Below are 17095 nucleotides of genomic sequence, written 5' to 3' on the forward strand. Positions count from 1 at the left end.
AATTGGAGGTACCGAAGCAAATAGGCTGTCCCCACAATTTGCTGGCACCTTCAGGCCTGGCTAAAACTGGGCCTTGCCAGCTCTGATAGGTTCAACAGGGGTGCAGCTTAGCCGGGCCAGGCGCTCCCAGGAGTACATATGACAGTTGTAGCCAGCTCCAGACCTTGGGGCCCTGAAAAGCCTGCAGGAGAGACAACCACCCTTGCTCACCGCCAGGGCTCCTGGGGAACCGTCCTGTCTGCATGCCCCTCTCAGGTATTCACTCCTTCTCTAGCTCCTTTGCTGGTTCTTTGCCCCCACATACCCTACCTCTTAATGTGGGGGGGCTGCAGGGCCCTGTCCCCAGACCACTCCTCTTTCTGTCACTTCCCAAGGGAGCTTGTCCACCTTCATTCCCATCTCTGTGCTTTACTCCTGGCCCTCTTTCCTGAGCTCCAGGCCACATGTCTAGAGCGACTGAGACAGATCCTGGCCTTCCTGCAGACACCTCATTCATTCCTTCAGTACACGTTCACTGAGCGCCCACCGTGTCCCAAATGCTGGCAACGCGGGCACTGGAAGACACACTCCTTCCCTTGCGGAGCTTACATCACCCCCTCAGTGAGCACATTTTCTCCACAGCCTGCCGCAGTGAATGGCTATAGCACTCCCCCGGACTTTTAACAACAGGAAGCAGGAGGCCCCCTGTGTCTCTCAAAACTCTCCCTTCTCCAGGCAATCAGGCAACAATATTTTTATTTATTTACTTATCAGAGAGAGCGCGCACAAGCAGGGGAGCAGCAGGCAGAGGGGCAGGCAAAGGGAGAAGCAGACTCCCCGCTGAGCAAGGAGCCCGATGTGGGACTTGACCTCAGGACCCTGTGACCGTGACCTGAGTCGAAGGCAGACGCTTCACCGACTGAGCCACCCAGGTGTCCCAAGCAACAATATTTTTTAAAGAATCCAGAGCACTTGCCTTGTAGAATGTTCCAGACTGTAGATTTTCCTGATTCCTTCCTCATTAGTTTCAGCTTAAGTGCTTTGACAAATTGCTATCTCCTTTCCCCTCCCCCCTCCAACAGCCTCAAGAGGCATTGGGATCAGGCTGTCCCACTGTTGGGGAGGCTCAGTTTGGTCACATGGTCAAGGTCGTGTCTGACACGCCTCTAAGTTGCATTTTCCTTTCCTAAAGCACAAGTCGTCTGGGGTAATACCTTGAGACCACGTGACTGTCTTATTCCCCAACAACCTCTGTCTAGTGTTTTACCACACATGTGTGATCCTTGCCTGAACGAATTGCACTGATGGCTTCAAGATGGCGGTTTGCCGATCCTCGCTTGCTTTCTGCAATTATCAGTTGGCAGCATTTCTCTTTAAAGAGCTTTCCTTTTTACCTGCTCTCTTGTCTTGATTATCATGGTAGATGCATCGGGGTTTTTTAGTCAATGACTTAGAATCCAAGAATATTGTTTTGGGGGGTAACATGCATTGATCATCAGTGTACAGCTCAATGGATTTTTAAAGTAAATATACCCATGTATCTGTCCCCTCCACATCGAAATATAGAACACTGCCAGCACTCCAGCACCATCCCTGATGCCCCCCTCCCAGCGATACTCCTCTCTGAAAGGTCTAATATCCTTGCGGATGATCACATTGCTCTAGCTGTGCTGCTTTCTGTGTGGCGCCCATGTCCCGCAGGCATACCTCATCCTTTTGTGTTTCAAGCACTTCCTTACTTTTTGGCACTATAAAATGCTCCAGGTTATTTTGTATTTTATTATTTTTTATTTAGTTCTTTTGTCCTTAGAATGTATCCCATGCAGGGATATACAAGCAGAAAGCTGAGTTAAAAGTCACCTGAATTATTTTCTCTATGTGGTTTTGTTATCATTTGGATGTGCACTTAGGCTCATTTGTTTTGTTTTGTTTGTTTGTTTTCATTTGGTTTTGGTTTTATTCAGTTTCCACACTTGATTTTTTTAACTTTCAAATGTACTTCTTATTCAAAGTCAAAACTACACAAAATGGTATGATCCAAGAAATCCCACACCATCTCAACCCCCTATAGATGACTATTTTCACTAATTTCAGGTTTCTCCTTCCTTTTTTTTCCTAATAAGCATGTGTGTCTGTGAGAGAGAGAGAGTATGTGTGTGTCCTTTGCACTTTGCTTTTTTTTACACAACAATATATCCTGGAAATCATTTCATTTTTCACTGGGGATTTTCCTTCTTTTTTGACTGCTACTTAGGACTATTGTGAGAATGTACCATAGTTGATTTCACCAGTTCCCTGCTGATGAGCATGTATATTGGGTCCAATAGTTTTCTAGGACCAATTATATTACAGTGAATGAGTTTCTGCATATGTTGTTCCATATTTGTGAAGTAACTGCCTATAGGCGGGACTGCTGGGTCCAGAGAGTGATGACTTTTGTACTTACTTAATACTCTCTTTCATTAAACAAGCAGCAAACATCGTACTATAGAAATTGCACTGATGGGGGTGCCTGGATGGCTTAGTCGACTGGTCAAGCATCTGACCCTTGATACTGTTGATTTCCGCTCAGATCATGATCTCAGGGTCTTGGCATCAAGCCCCGCATCGGGCTCCCAGCTCAGCAGGGAGTCTGCTTCTCTCTCTCCCTCTGTGGCTCCCTCTGTTCATGCTCTCTCCAAAATAAATAAATAAATCTTAACAAGAAAACTGCAGAGAACCAAAAAAGGGGGGAGGGGGTACCAGAAAGATATACAAATGTTATAAACGTAAAGAAAACAAGATTATCATTTCAGATTATGATAAATGCAATGCAGTAGACTGGGCAAATGTGATGAATGGTGCCTGGGGGTAGTATGTTGGATTGGTGACCCAGAAGGCCTTTCAAAGGTGACACTGGAGCCAAGATCCTAATGGGAAGGAGGAGCCAACCATGGGAAAGTTTGTGGACAGTCTCCCAAACAGAAGAATCAATGCAAAGGGGTGGGGGCAGTCCAGCCTTCGTCAGGAGCAAAGAGAAGGCCCCACAGGCTGCAGAGAATGAGGGAGCAGACAGGCAAGGGTACAGGATGGACAAGCTGGGAGGTCAGGTCACACAATGCTCGGGTTTTTTGAAGATTTATTTATTCATTTTTGAGAGGGCGGAAGGGCAGAGGGAGAGAATCAGAAAATCTCAAGCAGACTTTGCATGGAGCCAGACGCTGGGTTGGATCTCACGATCCTAACCTGAGCTAAAACCAAGAGTTGGCCACTTAACCAACTGAGCCACCCAGATGCCCCCACACAGAGTTTTTATAAGCTACATCAAGGAGTTTAGATATGATTCCAAGGGCAATGGAAAATCATTTTAGGATTTTAAGCAGGGAAGTGATGTGATATGATTTATATAAAAAATTAAGAGGTAATTCTGTTGTGTGGAGAACAAGCTGTAGAGGAACAAGTATAGTAGAAAACCAGTCAGGAAGCTGTTGAAGGAATTGGACAGATGGTGGCTTTCACTCAGAACTAGCAATGGAGAGGGAAAGAAGTCTGATTTAGGATCTGTTTTGAGGGGAGATCCAGCAGGATTTGATGATATAGTTAAGTTTTATGTCCTTCCTTATGATTACCAAAGAAGGAACACAGAAAACTAACACAACATTCCACAATGGAAATCGCATGTCACTTTAAAAACTCCTTTTTGATTATGGGGGTGCCTGGGCTGGCTGGTTCAGTCGGTAGAGCATGCCACTCTTGGTCTGGCGGACATGAGTTTTTGCCCCACGTTGGGTGTAGAGACTACTTAAAAAATAAAAGAAAAACTGAAATGTGACGTAAAGTCACTGTCAGCCTTTTGGGGGAAGAAACCCCCCCCCAAAGGAAATAAAAATGCCCCACAATGCCGCCACACGGCGATAATGGGTATTTACACTTCGGGGTATTGTTGCAGGATTTCTGTGCATCTACACAGTAGCTCACTAAGTTGGGATTTTAGTGACTTCCGTGTTGCATTCTGGTTTTTCATCTAGGACACGAGTCCCGTTTTCCACGGCCACTACTTGAATTCCAGTGGCTATCATGTCTCTCCCGGCCTCCGCGCAGCTCCGCGGGCTGGCAGGCTTGCCCTCCCACAGGAGCCATTTCGTGATCTTTCCAAAACGCAGATCTGATCCGCTCATCTCGGGGGGCGCCCCCTGTGAAGGCCACTTTGGGTTCTCCACCTGTACTGGCGATGGGGGCGGGGGGCAGCCCAGTATCCCTCGTGGGCTCTCTCCCATCTCCCATCCCCGAACCGCTGCCAGGACGTCGAGCCGCGCGCGCGTCTTGGGGGCATTGAACCCAAGGAAGAGACACGGCGGGCAACAGGCCACGAGTCTGGTGGCCTCACACGACGTCTTGGACAGTGGTAGAGGGCGGGGGGCGGTCGAGCTGAGCAGCGGAGTTTGCGGAGGTGCGATGGAGGTCAAGTCTCGCTGTAGGGGCAGTGTTTCGTGAGGCGTGCTCACTTGCCCGCGCAGCCATGAGGGTCTCCCGGAAGCCGGGGCCGGGCCGCAGGGTCGTACGTGGTGACCGAGCACGCCAGCAGCCTCCTGGGTCGCGTTTGCGCAGGCGCACTGGGATCACACACCGAGTTCTGAGGGCGGAGCTTCATTGAGAGAGAGGTTCATTGGCTGGGCATTAGGGGCGCGGTCTCCAGCACCAAGGAGAAAAACCTGAGAATGTAGTTGACCAAATTCCTGGAGGCTCAGTGTGGGACCGCAGGGAGCACAGCAAGTTAGGGCACACCCACATTTTGTAGCTTTACCTCAAGGAGCTCTACCAGGTCCTTACAGTGAATATTGGAGAAAGAGTCCTCTCATGCTTCTAGCAGGGGAATGAAAAGGTAACCACTGTGACATAGACCATACTATTCTGATCTTAATAAGGTCTTGCTCACAGAGAAACTATTTGACCACAGCCTGACCTGCCTGGGTTTTAGCAGAGCCTAGTGGCCTGGGGGAAGGAAATACACAACTCCAGCCCCCTCTAGCCATCCTGAACCACCTAAAGGAGAGGGAGGACTGAGACGCAGGGCATGAAGTTATCACCTAGAACATAGGTTCACTCAAGGACTAATCATAGTATTATGGAATGGGCGGCGGTGGCGGCGGCGACCAGACTGGCCCTGCAGAAATCACACGGTAGGGGGCGAGCAGTAGGGGGCGATGCGCGCTGTTAGCGCCAGAGCACTCCGGGGGAGCCCGAGGTGCATGGCGTGAGAAGGAGCTGAGCTGCGGGAAGCGCTCATTGCCTAGGCAGCCATGAGGGTCTCACAGGGCCCAAGGGCGGAAAGGCCGACTGGGCGGGAAGCGACCACAGGCCTGGCGGCCTCACGAAGAGCCCGTTTGCGCAGGCGCCCTGGGGTCGCGCCGAGCTCTGAGTGGCAACGCAGCTGGAGGGAGCCGAGGTTTCCCGGCGGGTCCTCAGGGTCGGTTTGGCGAGAAGCGGCCACGCGCCCGGCAGCCTCCCCGCCACGGGCCAGTTTGCGCGTGCGCGGGGAGGGCGGGGTCCGCGCGAGGGGCGGAGCTTCGGGAGGAAGCGACAGTTCCCCCGCCGCCTTCGCAGTCGGAGAGGAAGTGCGGATGGAGCTGCGCTCAGAGGGCGGGGTCGGAGGCGGGGCGGGGCGCGACTGCCATGCCGGCGGCAGCGGCGGCGGCGGCGGCGGGACGGAAGGTGCGGACGATGACGGCCAGGGTGGCCGCGGCGGCTGCTTGTGCCGCCCGCAGGCCCCGGCCTGTCTCGCGCCCACAGCACGTCCCGGGGCCAGGGAGAGACGCCGCGGAGGCGGCGGGAAGGCCGGAAAGCCGAATACACGTATTGTATCCTACCCGAGCGGACAGCGGGGCCTGGGCCGGCGGCTGGATGTCGGCGCCGGCGGGTGCAGAGGGACGGCAGGGTCGGGCATCCAGGGGGCGGACAGGGAGAGGGGCAGCGGTAACCGGCGGCGGCTGGGGGCGGCCCGGAGCTGGTGTGGGGGGGAGAGAAACAAGCACAGAGGGGGGGCGGCAAAGAGATGCGAGGAGGGTGCGAACGGGGTGGCTTCAGAGGGATGGGTCGGGGGAGGAAGGAGGGAGAGCTGGGGGATGACCGGGTTGCTGGGGGTGAGGGGGGGCGGGTATGGGCCAGGTTGGCCTCGAGGGGCCGGGGAGGTTAAGAAATGAGAGCGGGGGAGGGGGTTAGGTCGCGGGGTGGCTGGGCGTGATTAGGGCCGGGAGGGGGTGGGAGCTGTCCTGAAGGGGTCGGGGCTAGTCAGGGGGCCCTGAGAAGGGGGGTGCAGGCACAAAGTCGTTTGGATGGTGCCTTAAGCGAATCTTCTCCAGTGCCCTCTGCGTGCCTTTCCCGTCCCGCTTGGAGGCGGAGATCGCCTGTGGGTCCCTGGCCCCAGATGCCGAACCCCACAGAGGGGCTGTTGAGAAGCAGCTCACAGTGAGTGGCAGCGTCCTGGACATGTAAGTTCTGGAAGGGGCGGCGGGGTGGCAGCAGGTGACAGGCCCGGTCTCCGGGGAGGGGCGCTCTGCTGGAGACACACAGACCCCTCCATAAAGGGTTACTTCCAGGGACGGTAGGGTGCAGTCTCGGCCTGAGCCTGCAGCCTGGGCTGGGGGTATAGGGTGGGGGCGCACATGGGCATCCCAGGATTGGTGCCTGGTTTGGGGAGAGGTGGCGGAGCAAGGAAGGGGAGAAGCTTCCACCTCCAACTTGGTTGTCTTTTCTGCTCACTCTCAGCCGCTGGAGAGCTGAAGATCCTCGCCTCCTCCGAATTTCCATCATCAGCTTTCTTGACCAGCTTTCCCTGGTGATGCGGACCATGTGGCGCTTTGGGCCCCCGGTTTCCCGCTAAGCCTGGGCTGGGGAAACGGGGCTAAGGTTAGGGGGCTAAGGTCTAACCTCGTGTCCCTTCCTAAGCAGCGCAGCGCGTCCTTCCCAGGGCAGTGATTCCTGTAGTAGCAGCTGCCATTGTGTTAGGGGGGCCTATTCTTTTGCCGGTACTGGCCCTAGGGCACTCAGGGTCCATTTGTTTTGTTTGCTGCTTAAGTGTTTGTTACTGCAGAAAATAAAACTGAGCTTTGCTATTCCCTGCCTGAGTTTCTTTTCCATTGTGGCACCACGTCCGGAGAATCTTCCGTTTGTCCTCAGGTGGCAGGGGAGTTTCTGGGATGTAGATACTCAAGGGCCGGAAGGTGACTGAAGACAGTTTAGGAAGTGGAAGAACGCAGGTTCTGTCCTTCACTATCAAGGGCTCGTGGCATGTCGGAATGTGTCCTTAGTTTTATCCTTGTGTTTATATTACTATATGGACAATAATAAGTAAGGTGTAATATTTTGCATGTTTTGCACATCTGATATTTTCCCCATCAAATGTGAACTTTTCCTTTACTGTAAAAACTCTGAAAACATTCTCGAATGGATGAAAGATGCATTATAATGTAATTACTGAACATTTAAATTCTCTGTAGCTTTTTGCCTGATTAGAGGTAGTGATTCGGTGGAATTCTTGTATATAAATCTTTTCAGGAATGATGTTTCCTTACGATAGGTTGAAAGAGGTAGAATTATTTGGTTAAATATTTACTGTTTTATTTTTTCTATTTCTTTAAAAGATTTTGTTTGTTTATTTGTCAGAGACCACAAGCAGGGGGAGAGGTAGGTAGAGGGAGAAGCAGGCTCCCCACTGAGCAAGGAAGCCGGATGCGGGACTGTATCCCAGAATCCCAAGATCATGACGTGAGCCCAAGGCAGACTCTTAACCAACTGAGCCACCCTGGCGTCCCTATTTACTATTCTTTTAAAAGATTTTATTTATTTATTTATTTATTTATTTATTTATTTATTTCAGAGAGAGCAAGAGAGAGGGGACAGTGTAGTGGCTACACCAAGGGTCTCTCTCTTTCTTTCTTCCTTTTTAAAAATCACTTTGTTAAAGATTTTATTTATTTATTTTGGAGAAAGAACACATGCACAAGTTGGGGGGGGCAGAGGAAGAGGAGAATCTCAAGCAGACTCTGAGCTGAACGCGGAGCCCAACGTGGGGCTTGATCTCTGGATCCTGAGATGACAACCTGAGCCAAAACCAAGAGTTGAACACTCAACAGACAGAGCCACCCAGGCGCCCCTTAAAAATCGTTTTTAAGACTTTCTTGATTGATAGATGAGAATTTCGCTCTTTTATACCACTATCCACTTTGCTTTCCTTCTTCATTCTCTTAAAATGGTTCATTCTATTCACTTGGGGTTTCTTTTTCCCCCAAGGTTAAAAATTGCCCTGTTTGGTCTTTGATTGGCTTAGTTTCTGTAACCTCACAATGGTAATATTCTGAAACCTTCTTCCTCGGCCTCCGTTCTCTCTTCCACCCGCCTGCACAGCACTTATCCCAGCACTTCCCTTTGTCTGGGCTTGAAGCCTTATCCTGGCTCAAGCAGCTTTCTCTTTACTCTTTACCTCTCCTTTTTGTTTACTTGTGTTTGAAGTCAGGTTTAGTGAGATCTAATTTCCACCCTGTAAAGCTCTCCCTTCTTAGGTGTGCAGGTCCAGGAGTTTTGTAACCACCACCACAGTCCACTGACTGCTGAAGTTGCCAGGCTGCGCTAACACCCAAGTCAGGTCACACAACTCCTCTATTCCAAACCCTCCGTGGGCTCCCCTCTCACTCAGAGACCAAGACAAAGCCCTTTACAGTGGCCTACAAAGTGGGACGTGACCCGGGCCTCCCCCCCACCCCCCATCTTCTCTGGCCTCCTCCCCTCTCCTCTCCACCTTGCTCCCTCTGAGCCAGCCACGCTGGCCTCCTCCCCTTTCTGAAACACGCCAGGCCCACACTTGCCTCAGGGCCCTCTCACTGGCTCTTTCCTGTCTGGAACCCTCTTCCCCCGGGGCTCCACCTGGCTCCCTCACATATCATTCCTGGCCACCCCATTTAAAATTGCATCCCACTTCCTCCCCACCTGCGTGCGTGACTTTAACAGGTGTGTGTGGGGGGGGGGGTTGGGGGTAAGAAGTAGGTAGGTGCATCAGGATGGAGATGCAGCTGGGGCAGTAAAGAGTTGTCAGATAGGAAGGAGTTTGGGTGCCTCTGATGACACTGGGGAGTTCTGCACAGAGTGGGACAAGATCCACCTTTCCGCTTCTCAGGTTCCCAGTGCCTGCTGCGTTGAGAAGAGGATGAGGGCAGGTGGAACAGAAGTGGGGAGACTGGCATCCAGGCGAGAGCCGGGGGTAGCTGGGACCAGGCTGGGGGCAGCGGGGGTGGGGAGAAGGGAACAGATTCGGATTATATCTTGAAGGCTGAGCCACCAGCGTTTGCTGAGGACGGACGGACTGGACACCGCCCGGGAGCTCCTCAGATCCTCAGGACCCCTGCAGCGAGTTACTCTTCCTCCCGCTCATCCAGAGTCCTGAGCCCGACAGCCTGTCCCCCAGCAGCTTCCCTGTTCACCCACGGCCCACCTGCCCCAAGGACAAAGCCACGCCCGCACTCCACGTTCCCAACATTTAATGAGGAAAAAAACTACATGAACAACGACAACAAAAAGCTCATGCCAAAAGAAGAGGAGAGAAGTGGGTTTTCGGGACCACGAGGCGGGGCCAGATCCCTCCGAGGAGGAAGAAGAACAAAGGAGTAAGGCACGGCCGCCTTGGCCAGGCCACTCAGGGCAGGCGCAGGGCAGGGCAGCGGAGGGTGAGGGGTCCGGGGCAAGTGCAGACAACACGGAGGAAGTCTGGCCGTAGGGCCGGGAGGAGGAGAGTTCCAGAGTCTCCAGGCCCAGGTCAGGCCCTGGCACGAGCCTGGTTAGAGTTCTCCAGGCGCTCAGAACAGGGCCCTGGGAAAAGGGACAGTCCGACTCCCGAGACGCTTGGAGGGGATGCTGTGGCCCAGCTGCGGGGAGACCCCTCGGCACAGCCACAGTCCGAGGGCGGCTTGGGGAGCGTCACCCTCCCTCCATCCCACCCACAAGCGCTGCTGCTGGTGCCGAGACCCCCTCCTCGGAATGGGCGGGGCCAGCCGCGGCATGGGGGAGGTGCCAGAGGCTAGGCCAAGGCTGGCGATGTCACAGAGGAGCCGGGACGACCCCAGGAGAGAAGGAGCGCGGGGCCGACAACATCCCAGAGAAGGGACACACAGTTACAGACGGAGAGGCCGAGGTGGAGATAAATTAAATAAATACGTGGTTGGGGGTATAAATAGCAAGGAGGGCAGGGGCTGCCACAACACCTGGGCAGGAGGGCAGGAGGGCAGGAGGCCAGGGCTATTGCTGCTGCCGGGGGTCGGGGGCTTGCTCCTGTCACCCCTGCCCCCAGGCAGGGCCCAGAGGAAGGCACTAATGAAGCCCAGGTGTGCCGGGGCAGACTGGCCCGGTGACCCCCGGCCCCGCCCCCGCGCCCTCCCCCTCCTCCCCTCCCGATCCAGGGCTCAGCCCGGGAGGACAGCTCAGGACTGAGACGCCCCTTCCTCCTCACCGGTTCCGCCACACTTAGCTGCTGGACACGAGGCTGATGATCTGTTCCAGTTTTTGTCGCAACTTGCAATGCTTCCGACAAGAGGCATCTCGGTCCAGAGCGGTGAGAACCTGGGGGAGGAGGGTTCCCCACCGGGAGCGGGGTTGGCGAGGAGGGGCGGTTCCTTCTGGGCAAAGCCCTCCTCCCCAGCTTGAGCTCTTCCTCCCTGGCGCCTCCCAGCGCACCCCCTTCCTCCCTGGGGGCCCTGGGCACGTGGGAGGAGCTGCAGTCCTCCCCTGGGACCCCGCCTCAGGCCAGTCTCCTCCACCCCTTCTGCTCCTCCTCCCCAGGGCCAGAGGGCAGCTCCCTCCCGAGAGCGGCCGGCCTGGACTTGCCGTCCCCGAGTTCCCCATCCTCCGAACCCCCAACACCCGCACCACACGCGCACCTCTCTTGTGCGGGTGTCCAGGAGCTCGTTGCCAGCGCAGCGATTCGTTGGGGCCTCCTCCTCCTCGGCGGTCAACAGCACCCGGCGGAGCCCATCACCCCTCCTCCCTGACCACCCTCCCGGTGTGCGCATGCGTGCGTGTGCGCGTGCTTATTCCGGTTCCAGGAGGTCGCCCCGCACCTGCGCTCTTGGGGTCCCTCCCAGCCCTCTGGCCGCCCTCCCTCAGTCTCCGCTGCCGGCTCCTCTTCTCTACCACCTCCGAGTGTCCCAGGCCCCAGGGCTCGGTGCCGTGGGGCCGCTTCTCCCCCTGCACCCGCTCTCGGCCGCCCTTGGTGAGCTCATGCAGGCCCAGGGCTTTCAGGGCCCTGTCCTAGTTCACAGATTCGTATTTCCAAAAATAATACATCATCAAGTCCACCCTTCTATGTTCCCAGCCTCCCTGAGGCTACATCACAAATACCATGGCCCTATAAGGCAGGCTAGCTCTGCCTACCTTCTGGCCTCAACACTCTGGGCCCTACCTACCCCCTTCAGCATCCCTTCCCTAGACCTCTACTTTTGCCCAACCCAGAACTTTGTTCTCTGGCCCCTGCTGGTCCTAGGTCCCTCAAATCCCCAGCATTTCAGAAAGTATCACCTGTGCTAGCCTGGGGGTGGTTAGGCAGAGTCATCATGAGCAATCTAAGAGATGGGCTCCATGCCCCTCTGTCCCCTCCACCACCCGCAGCACCCTTCACTCGCCCTAGCCCCGTGCCTTTGCCACCAAGTGCATGGTCGGGGGCCTAACAACTGGGGGCTCAGGGACTGTGCATTACCTCCTGGCGGTACGCAGTGACATAGAAGTAGAGCTCACTGAGCGCTCTTAGTGTATGGTGAAGTCACTGGCATGGAGACGGGACTGCTCTACCAGGTAGGCATCCATGTCCTGGTCGCTAATGGACGCCATCTTTGCAATGTCCCGGTAGTACCTGTTGGAATCCTGAGTAGGTCACAAAGGCAGGAGCTGTCAAAGCCCCTGCCCTGGCTCTCAGGCCATTCTCTGGGCTTTTCCTAAAGCCGACATGGCCCAGGGAAGGCGAGGGGAAAGCAAGCTCCCTGGGCCACCCAGCGCTGCTTCTCCTCCCCACCGGCATGGGGCAGCAGGGCAGGGCCCACCTCTCCACCCAGCTCTTGTAGTTGGGGATGTCCTTGGCGTAGAGCAGCTTGTTGGAGGGCGAGTCCTTGCCCAGGCGATGCTCAGACGTGGAGCAGGAGTCCATGAAGGTCTGGGCCACCACGGACAGGCAGGCGTCCGTGATGCTGCTCTTGTGGATGTCGAACACGAACTGCGGGTTCTTGATCACATTCACCCAGAAGCGCAGGGGCAGGCTGGACAGAGGAACGAGCGCCTGAAGCCCCCTCCTGCCGCTGCTCCCACAGGCAGCCAGGGTGACATACTGAGCTTAGTGGTCTTTTCTTTAAGTTTCTGCCAGCTTTCATGCAGTGAGAAATATGAATCAACAGCCTTCCGTCCTCACCGCACCTCGCCCCCCGCCACAGCCACCCCATCTGTGGCTCTGTGCGAGCCCCGTGACCAGCATCCCACATGTCCAGCAGAGCCCATGTCCAGACTCACACTCACTCCCCCTCTCTGCGTGGTGGCCCCACTGCAGCCCCCATCAGTCGCCCTCCCCGCGCGGTCCCTTCCATCCGCCCGTCCCCAGCACAAGGCAGTACCAGTTGCTCTTCCAGGTATGGCGCACATCAGGGTCACTGATCTGGCGCTGGTCAGCCTGTTCGTCCAGGAAGTCGAACATGTACTTGATGGCCAGGGGCAGGGCCGATCCCCGGTGGGCCGTGCTGAACACGGTCTCAAAGAGGTCATCCACAAACTTCTGCAGCGTACCCTGCGGGGATTTGGCAAGAGCACAGTCTGTGAGGGGGCCAGGCCGGGATGTCCCCGTAGCAGAACGGGGGGACAGAGGGACTCGGCAATGGGCAGGGCTTCCCTGCAAGGACCTCACTTAAGACAAGCCCAGCCTCAACCTCAGGCTGCGAGTTCCTGAAACAAAGGCCTTGAGAAAGGCCCACTGGATATGAACGATCCCGTGCCCTCCCTGCCACCTCCCCCCCCACCGCCACCAACCCAGGGCAGGCCAGGTCAACCACAGGGCCAAGGCCAGGTTACAAGTTGTCTGGATTGAGGCCAGAGTGGCTCACAGCAGGCCCACACCTTGGTGGCCAGCAGTCGCGTCAGGTAGATCTCTGAGACCATCTTGCTGCCACGGTCCCCCTCACGATGGTCGGCGTGGTCGTGGTTTTTCACCAGGTGCCACAGCTTGGTGCCAGTTTCCTGGTCGGGCGTGATCATGGGTGCCCGAGAACGGAGGCTGTCGGGGCTACTGGCTGTGCGCAGCAAGCTCTCTGAGGCCGAGGACAGGTATGCCCCTTAGGGCAGTGGGGCCATGCCGGCCATCGCACGGCTCTTGCCCCCCTATGTTCTGGGAGCCCAATAGGCTAAGGGGAGCCTGCCTGCTCTCACCGGCCCACCCCCACCTCTAGGCTCTACGAAACTGGAGGCCTCCCAAGGGCAAGGCCTGGGGAGGCCACCAGAAGCAAGCTGGCCATTCAGAGAGGGGCTCCCCATGATGGCTGACACAACCTTGAAAGGCAACAGGCCAGCAAAGGCCACAACACTGAAGGCACCTACCGTAGCGGCTGAGGGAGCGAGTAAAGGTGAAGGAGTTGGCCATGTTATAGGCTGACACTTGTTTGGGCACCAGTGCCACCAAGGAACCATCTGTCACCTGGAAACCCCAGAGACAGAGGGAGGCAGTGCAGGAGGCTGAAGAGCCAAGGGGTCTGAGCCACTGCCCACCCCAACCCTGCAGCGCGCACGTGCGGAGGCACCCAGGGCTCGCTGAGGAGGGACCATGGATGCAGGGGCAAGAGAAAGGAGGAGTCAGTGCCCCAGATCCTGTGTTCTCAGGGCAGGGCCATGGCTCCTAGGTGGTCCTGGGGATGAGTGGGCCCCCAGCCCCTCACCTGGTAGTGGGCCAACGAGTTGACCCTCTTCCAGTCACACTCGATCTTGGTGGTGACATCTTCATCCTGGAGGATGATGCGGGCCATGCGGCCCTGACGCCATTCTGCAGGCCACAGACAGCCTTTGAGGTCCTGGTCGGAGTCCCCCAGTCCCTGGACCCGCTCCCCTCAGAGGACAGAGCCCAAGTGGGGGTGTGAATGCCAGCCAATGTAATGTGGCCACAGGGTGGGGAGCAGGAGGAAAGGAATGGGCACGTCACCTAGGTCCATGTCCTCAGCTTTGGGGCGCTGGGAGTATGGGATGCCCTTGTACACAGCATCCAGCAGCTTATCTTTGGCTTGGGTGATGCTGTCACAGTTGAGAACCTTCACTGGGACCTGAACGCTGCCCTCGCTTTCCGGGAACACACAGTGCAGGGTCTGAGGGTGAGGGGAGCCACAGGGTGGGTCCTGGCTGAGGCTTCTTCCCCTCATGCCTGGAGCACTGCCCACCCGGCCCCCAGCTTACCAGTGTCTTATAGTCGATCTGCTGCCGAATGAGCTTGTCCTCGCTCAGGGAGTAGCGGGCCTCGCCTGTGATGGCGTCGATGGGGCCCTTCTCCATCTGTTGCTTGATGGCGCAGTAGAGCAGGAAAAGTGGCTCCCCGGCACACTCCTGCAGCAGGCAGGTGGGCGTCAGGCTGTGTCCAGGACACCCGCTTCACCTCCGCTCCACCCTCTGCCCCCCGCTTCTGGTGCAGCTCTGTGCACGCTTCCCACAACGAGAGAGGCAAGCAGAACCTTGGTTTCAGAGCCCCATGGAGACGGTGCAAGACGATAAAGAGGTTAACAACACACCGGCTGCCCCTGTGAACTTCGAAGTGAAAATCCTAGTGTGGCCTCAACCGGGAGGGCCGGGAGCACACGGAGAAAAACGCCATGTGGCCGCGCCAGGTTTATGCCAAATAAGACCAAGGCCAGTGGACTCCTCCCTGAAGCCTCCCCCAGTTCAGGCCTCAGTGGGCCCCCAGCCCCCTGCCTGTGCTCCAGCACCCCACTCGCCAGAGCCTGACTGGAGAGGCCCACGGCACACGGACAAAGCCGAGGCTCCCAGGCCCACCTCACGGCCCGAGGCATGGTGGACCTCGTGCCGCACAGCACTGTGTCCGACGGTGATGGGCTGGATATCAGAGGCCCACCCAGCTGGGACCCGGCCCTGAAGGCAGAGGACCGCCCCTCCCGTCTCAGAGAGTGGGGTGGCCCCACAGGGGATGAGGAGTGGGCAGGCAAGGGCGGGGGACTCACATCCAGTTCCCTGAGCACTGGATGGGCCTCAATGCCTGGGAAGAGCAGGCGCACAGCGTAGGTCCGGTAGTCCAGGAACGGGATCTGCACGCCGTCCATGTGGTTCGTCAGCTCATTGATATCCGTCTGCAGCTCAGCGAAGGCTGTGCAGGGGTGGGGAGAAAGAGTGAGCAGAGCGGGGGAGAGGCCCCCCGGCCCGCCCGCCCTGCACCGCAGCCTCGTCCCAGGCACCTTCCTTGCACTCCAGAGCCACGCGGGACTCCAGACTGTCCATCTGCAGCTGAAGCCGCTTGAGCGTGCGGTCCGCATCCTGGGTCTTGCGCTTATAGGCAACCAGCACGGCAGTGATGGCCAGCAGCAAGAGTCCGCCGCCTGCTGCCAGGCCCACCAAGGCTGGCAGGCTCAGTGCCCGCTCAGCCGTGATGTGCAGGGTACCCAGCCAGAACTCCAGGCCGCCTACCAGTACCTGCGGGGACAAGGCCGCTGTGAGCTCACCCCCATGCCCACCCCCCCACCCCCGGCAGCCCCCCCACCCCCCACCCACCATGACAGGCTGCCGGCCAGTCTGGCTAGGTGAGTCACACAGGAGCTGCGTATCGGAGACAGTGAGAGCGCACGGCTGGCCCCCAATCAGCACTGTGTAGTTGAGGCGGGAGCTGCCAGCCGCCGCAGGGATCAGATTCTTGCCCTGTGGGTGGAGGACACGGTCACAGCCAGGGTTCCCCACCTCCCTACCTCTCTTGGTCCCTGTACCCCACTCGTACCTTCAACACTACATGGGAGCCAGGTTTGACATCCAGGACACCAGCGGGCCCAAGTGGCTCAAAGCTGGGGTCAGGGTAGTAAGTAAAGGAGGACCGGTTGAGGGAGCGGGCTGTCTGTACGTGATCCAGCAGAAAGCCAAACTCGTCGGGGTGTTCGCCCTGGGCCTGAGGCTGGGGCCGTCCCAGGAAGATGCCAGGGGCCTTACATAGCATGGCAGTGTCGTTGATCACCTGGCACGTCTGTGGGGACAATGGGAGGGCAACCTGACACGTGAGGCCACAGGGGGCAGGGGTGGAGCAGGGGCAGGGTCGGGGCAGCTGGGAAGGAGCAAGGCCACAGTGGCTGGCACTCACGTTGGTGGTCTCGATGCCTCGGTACTTGGCCCGGACCCGGGGCTCCTGGACTGTCAGTAGGTGGGTCCCGCTCACAGTGATGGCAGTGCTTCCGCTGGGGGCAGTGGGGGGAGGGGGCCTCAGGCTCCCTCTCCCACTGCCCTCAGCCTGGCCCTGGAGAGTTATCAAGGCTGCTGGGGAGCCGAGGGCCTCCTCCACCTGGGGCACTGGGTGAATGCCAGGGGCTGTGTTGGTGGGAGGACCCTGCCCCCTCTGGCAATGAGGGCTCAGGCTCTCAGGATGTGTAACTTGATGCCCAAGGCTCCAGTGACCAGGCAAGGCCCCCGGATGGGAGCTCAGGGACAGAGTCCCTGACCCTCATCAATGCTGGCCAGGCTCCCCGTTTTTCCTAGGGTCTTACTTGATTATGCTCCAGGTGGGCTCAAGGCGCGTGACAGTGGGGTCCTGGGTATAGGTGTAGAGGACTCCAGGACTGGAGATGTTGGCACGGTCGATGGCCAGGGTGATCGGGGCCTGGCTGGGGCCCAGGGTGGACACGGGTGAGATACACACGATTGCTTCGGCATCTCTCCTACATTGGCAAGCGGGGCGCTTAGGGCAGGCTGCCCAGGGCCATGACCCACCCTGCCCTTGTGGCCCCCTACCCAGTGCCCAGGCTGAGGCTGGCAGGGCCCTGCCCACCTCACAAACTGGCACTCGCCATCTCTCACGGTCACGGTGACCTTGCTGCCGGCATCCAGAGAGCTCCCCGAGATGGTGAGTCTTGTGCCCCCGGACGCTGGGCCCCGA

At 57.3% G+C, this 17095-nt stretch overlaps 2 protein-coding genes across 2 annotated transcripts in view; one reads left to right on the top strand and one right to left on the bottom strand.

The window, feature by feature from the left end:
* The first annotated feature begins 5599 nt into the window (after positions 1–5599).
* LAGE3 (L antigen family member 3) lies at positions 5600–7070 on the top strand. The gene is made up of 3 exons (XM_040639339.1): positions 5600–5816; positions 6318–6446; positions 6724–7070. The coding sequence occupies exons 1-3, from the start codon at positions 5632–5634 to the stop codon at positions 6836–6838; spliced, it is 429 nt and encodes a 142-aa protein (XP_040495273.1). The 5' UTR covers positions 5600–5631; the 3' UTR covers positions 6839–7070.
* Positions 7071–11742: 4672 nt separating this feature from the next.
* The window catches only part of LOC103679684 (plexin-A3), a 27641-nt gene continuing 22288 nt past the window's right edge, over positions 11743–17095 (bottom strand). The window contains exons 25-32 of the mRNA XM_040626535.1: positions 14413–14559; positions 14165–14324; positions 13905–14008; positions 13570–13666; positions 13093–13283; positions 12597–12766; positions 12036–12248; positions 11743–11848 (exon numbers count right to left, since the gene is read on the bottom strand). Of these exons, the coding sequence (XP_040482469.1) occupies positions 11743–11848; positions 12036–12248; positions 12597–12766; positions 13093–13283; positions 13570–13666; positions 13905–14008; positions 14165–14324; positions 14413–14559 (1188 nt within the window). The remainder of the gene's footprint in view (positions 11849–12035; positions 12249–12596; positions 12767–13092; positions 13284–13569; positions 13667–13904; positions 14009–14164; positions 14325–14412; positions 14560–17095) is intronic.

This window comes from Ursus maritimus (assembly GCF_017311325.1).
Source record: "Ursus maritimus isolate PB19 chromosome X unlocalized genomic scaffold, ASM1731132v1 scaffold_X1, whole genome shotgun sequence".
NCBI lineage: Eukaryota > Metazoa > Chordata > Mammalia > Carnivora > Ursidae > Ursus > Ursus maritimus.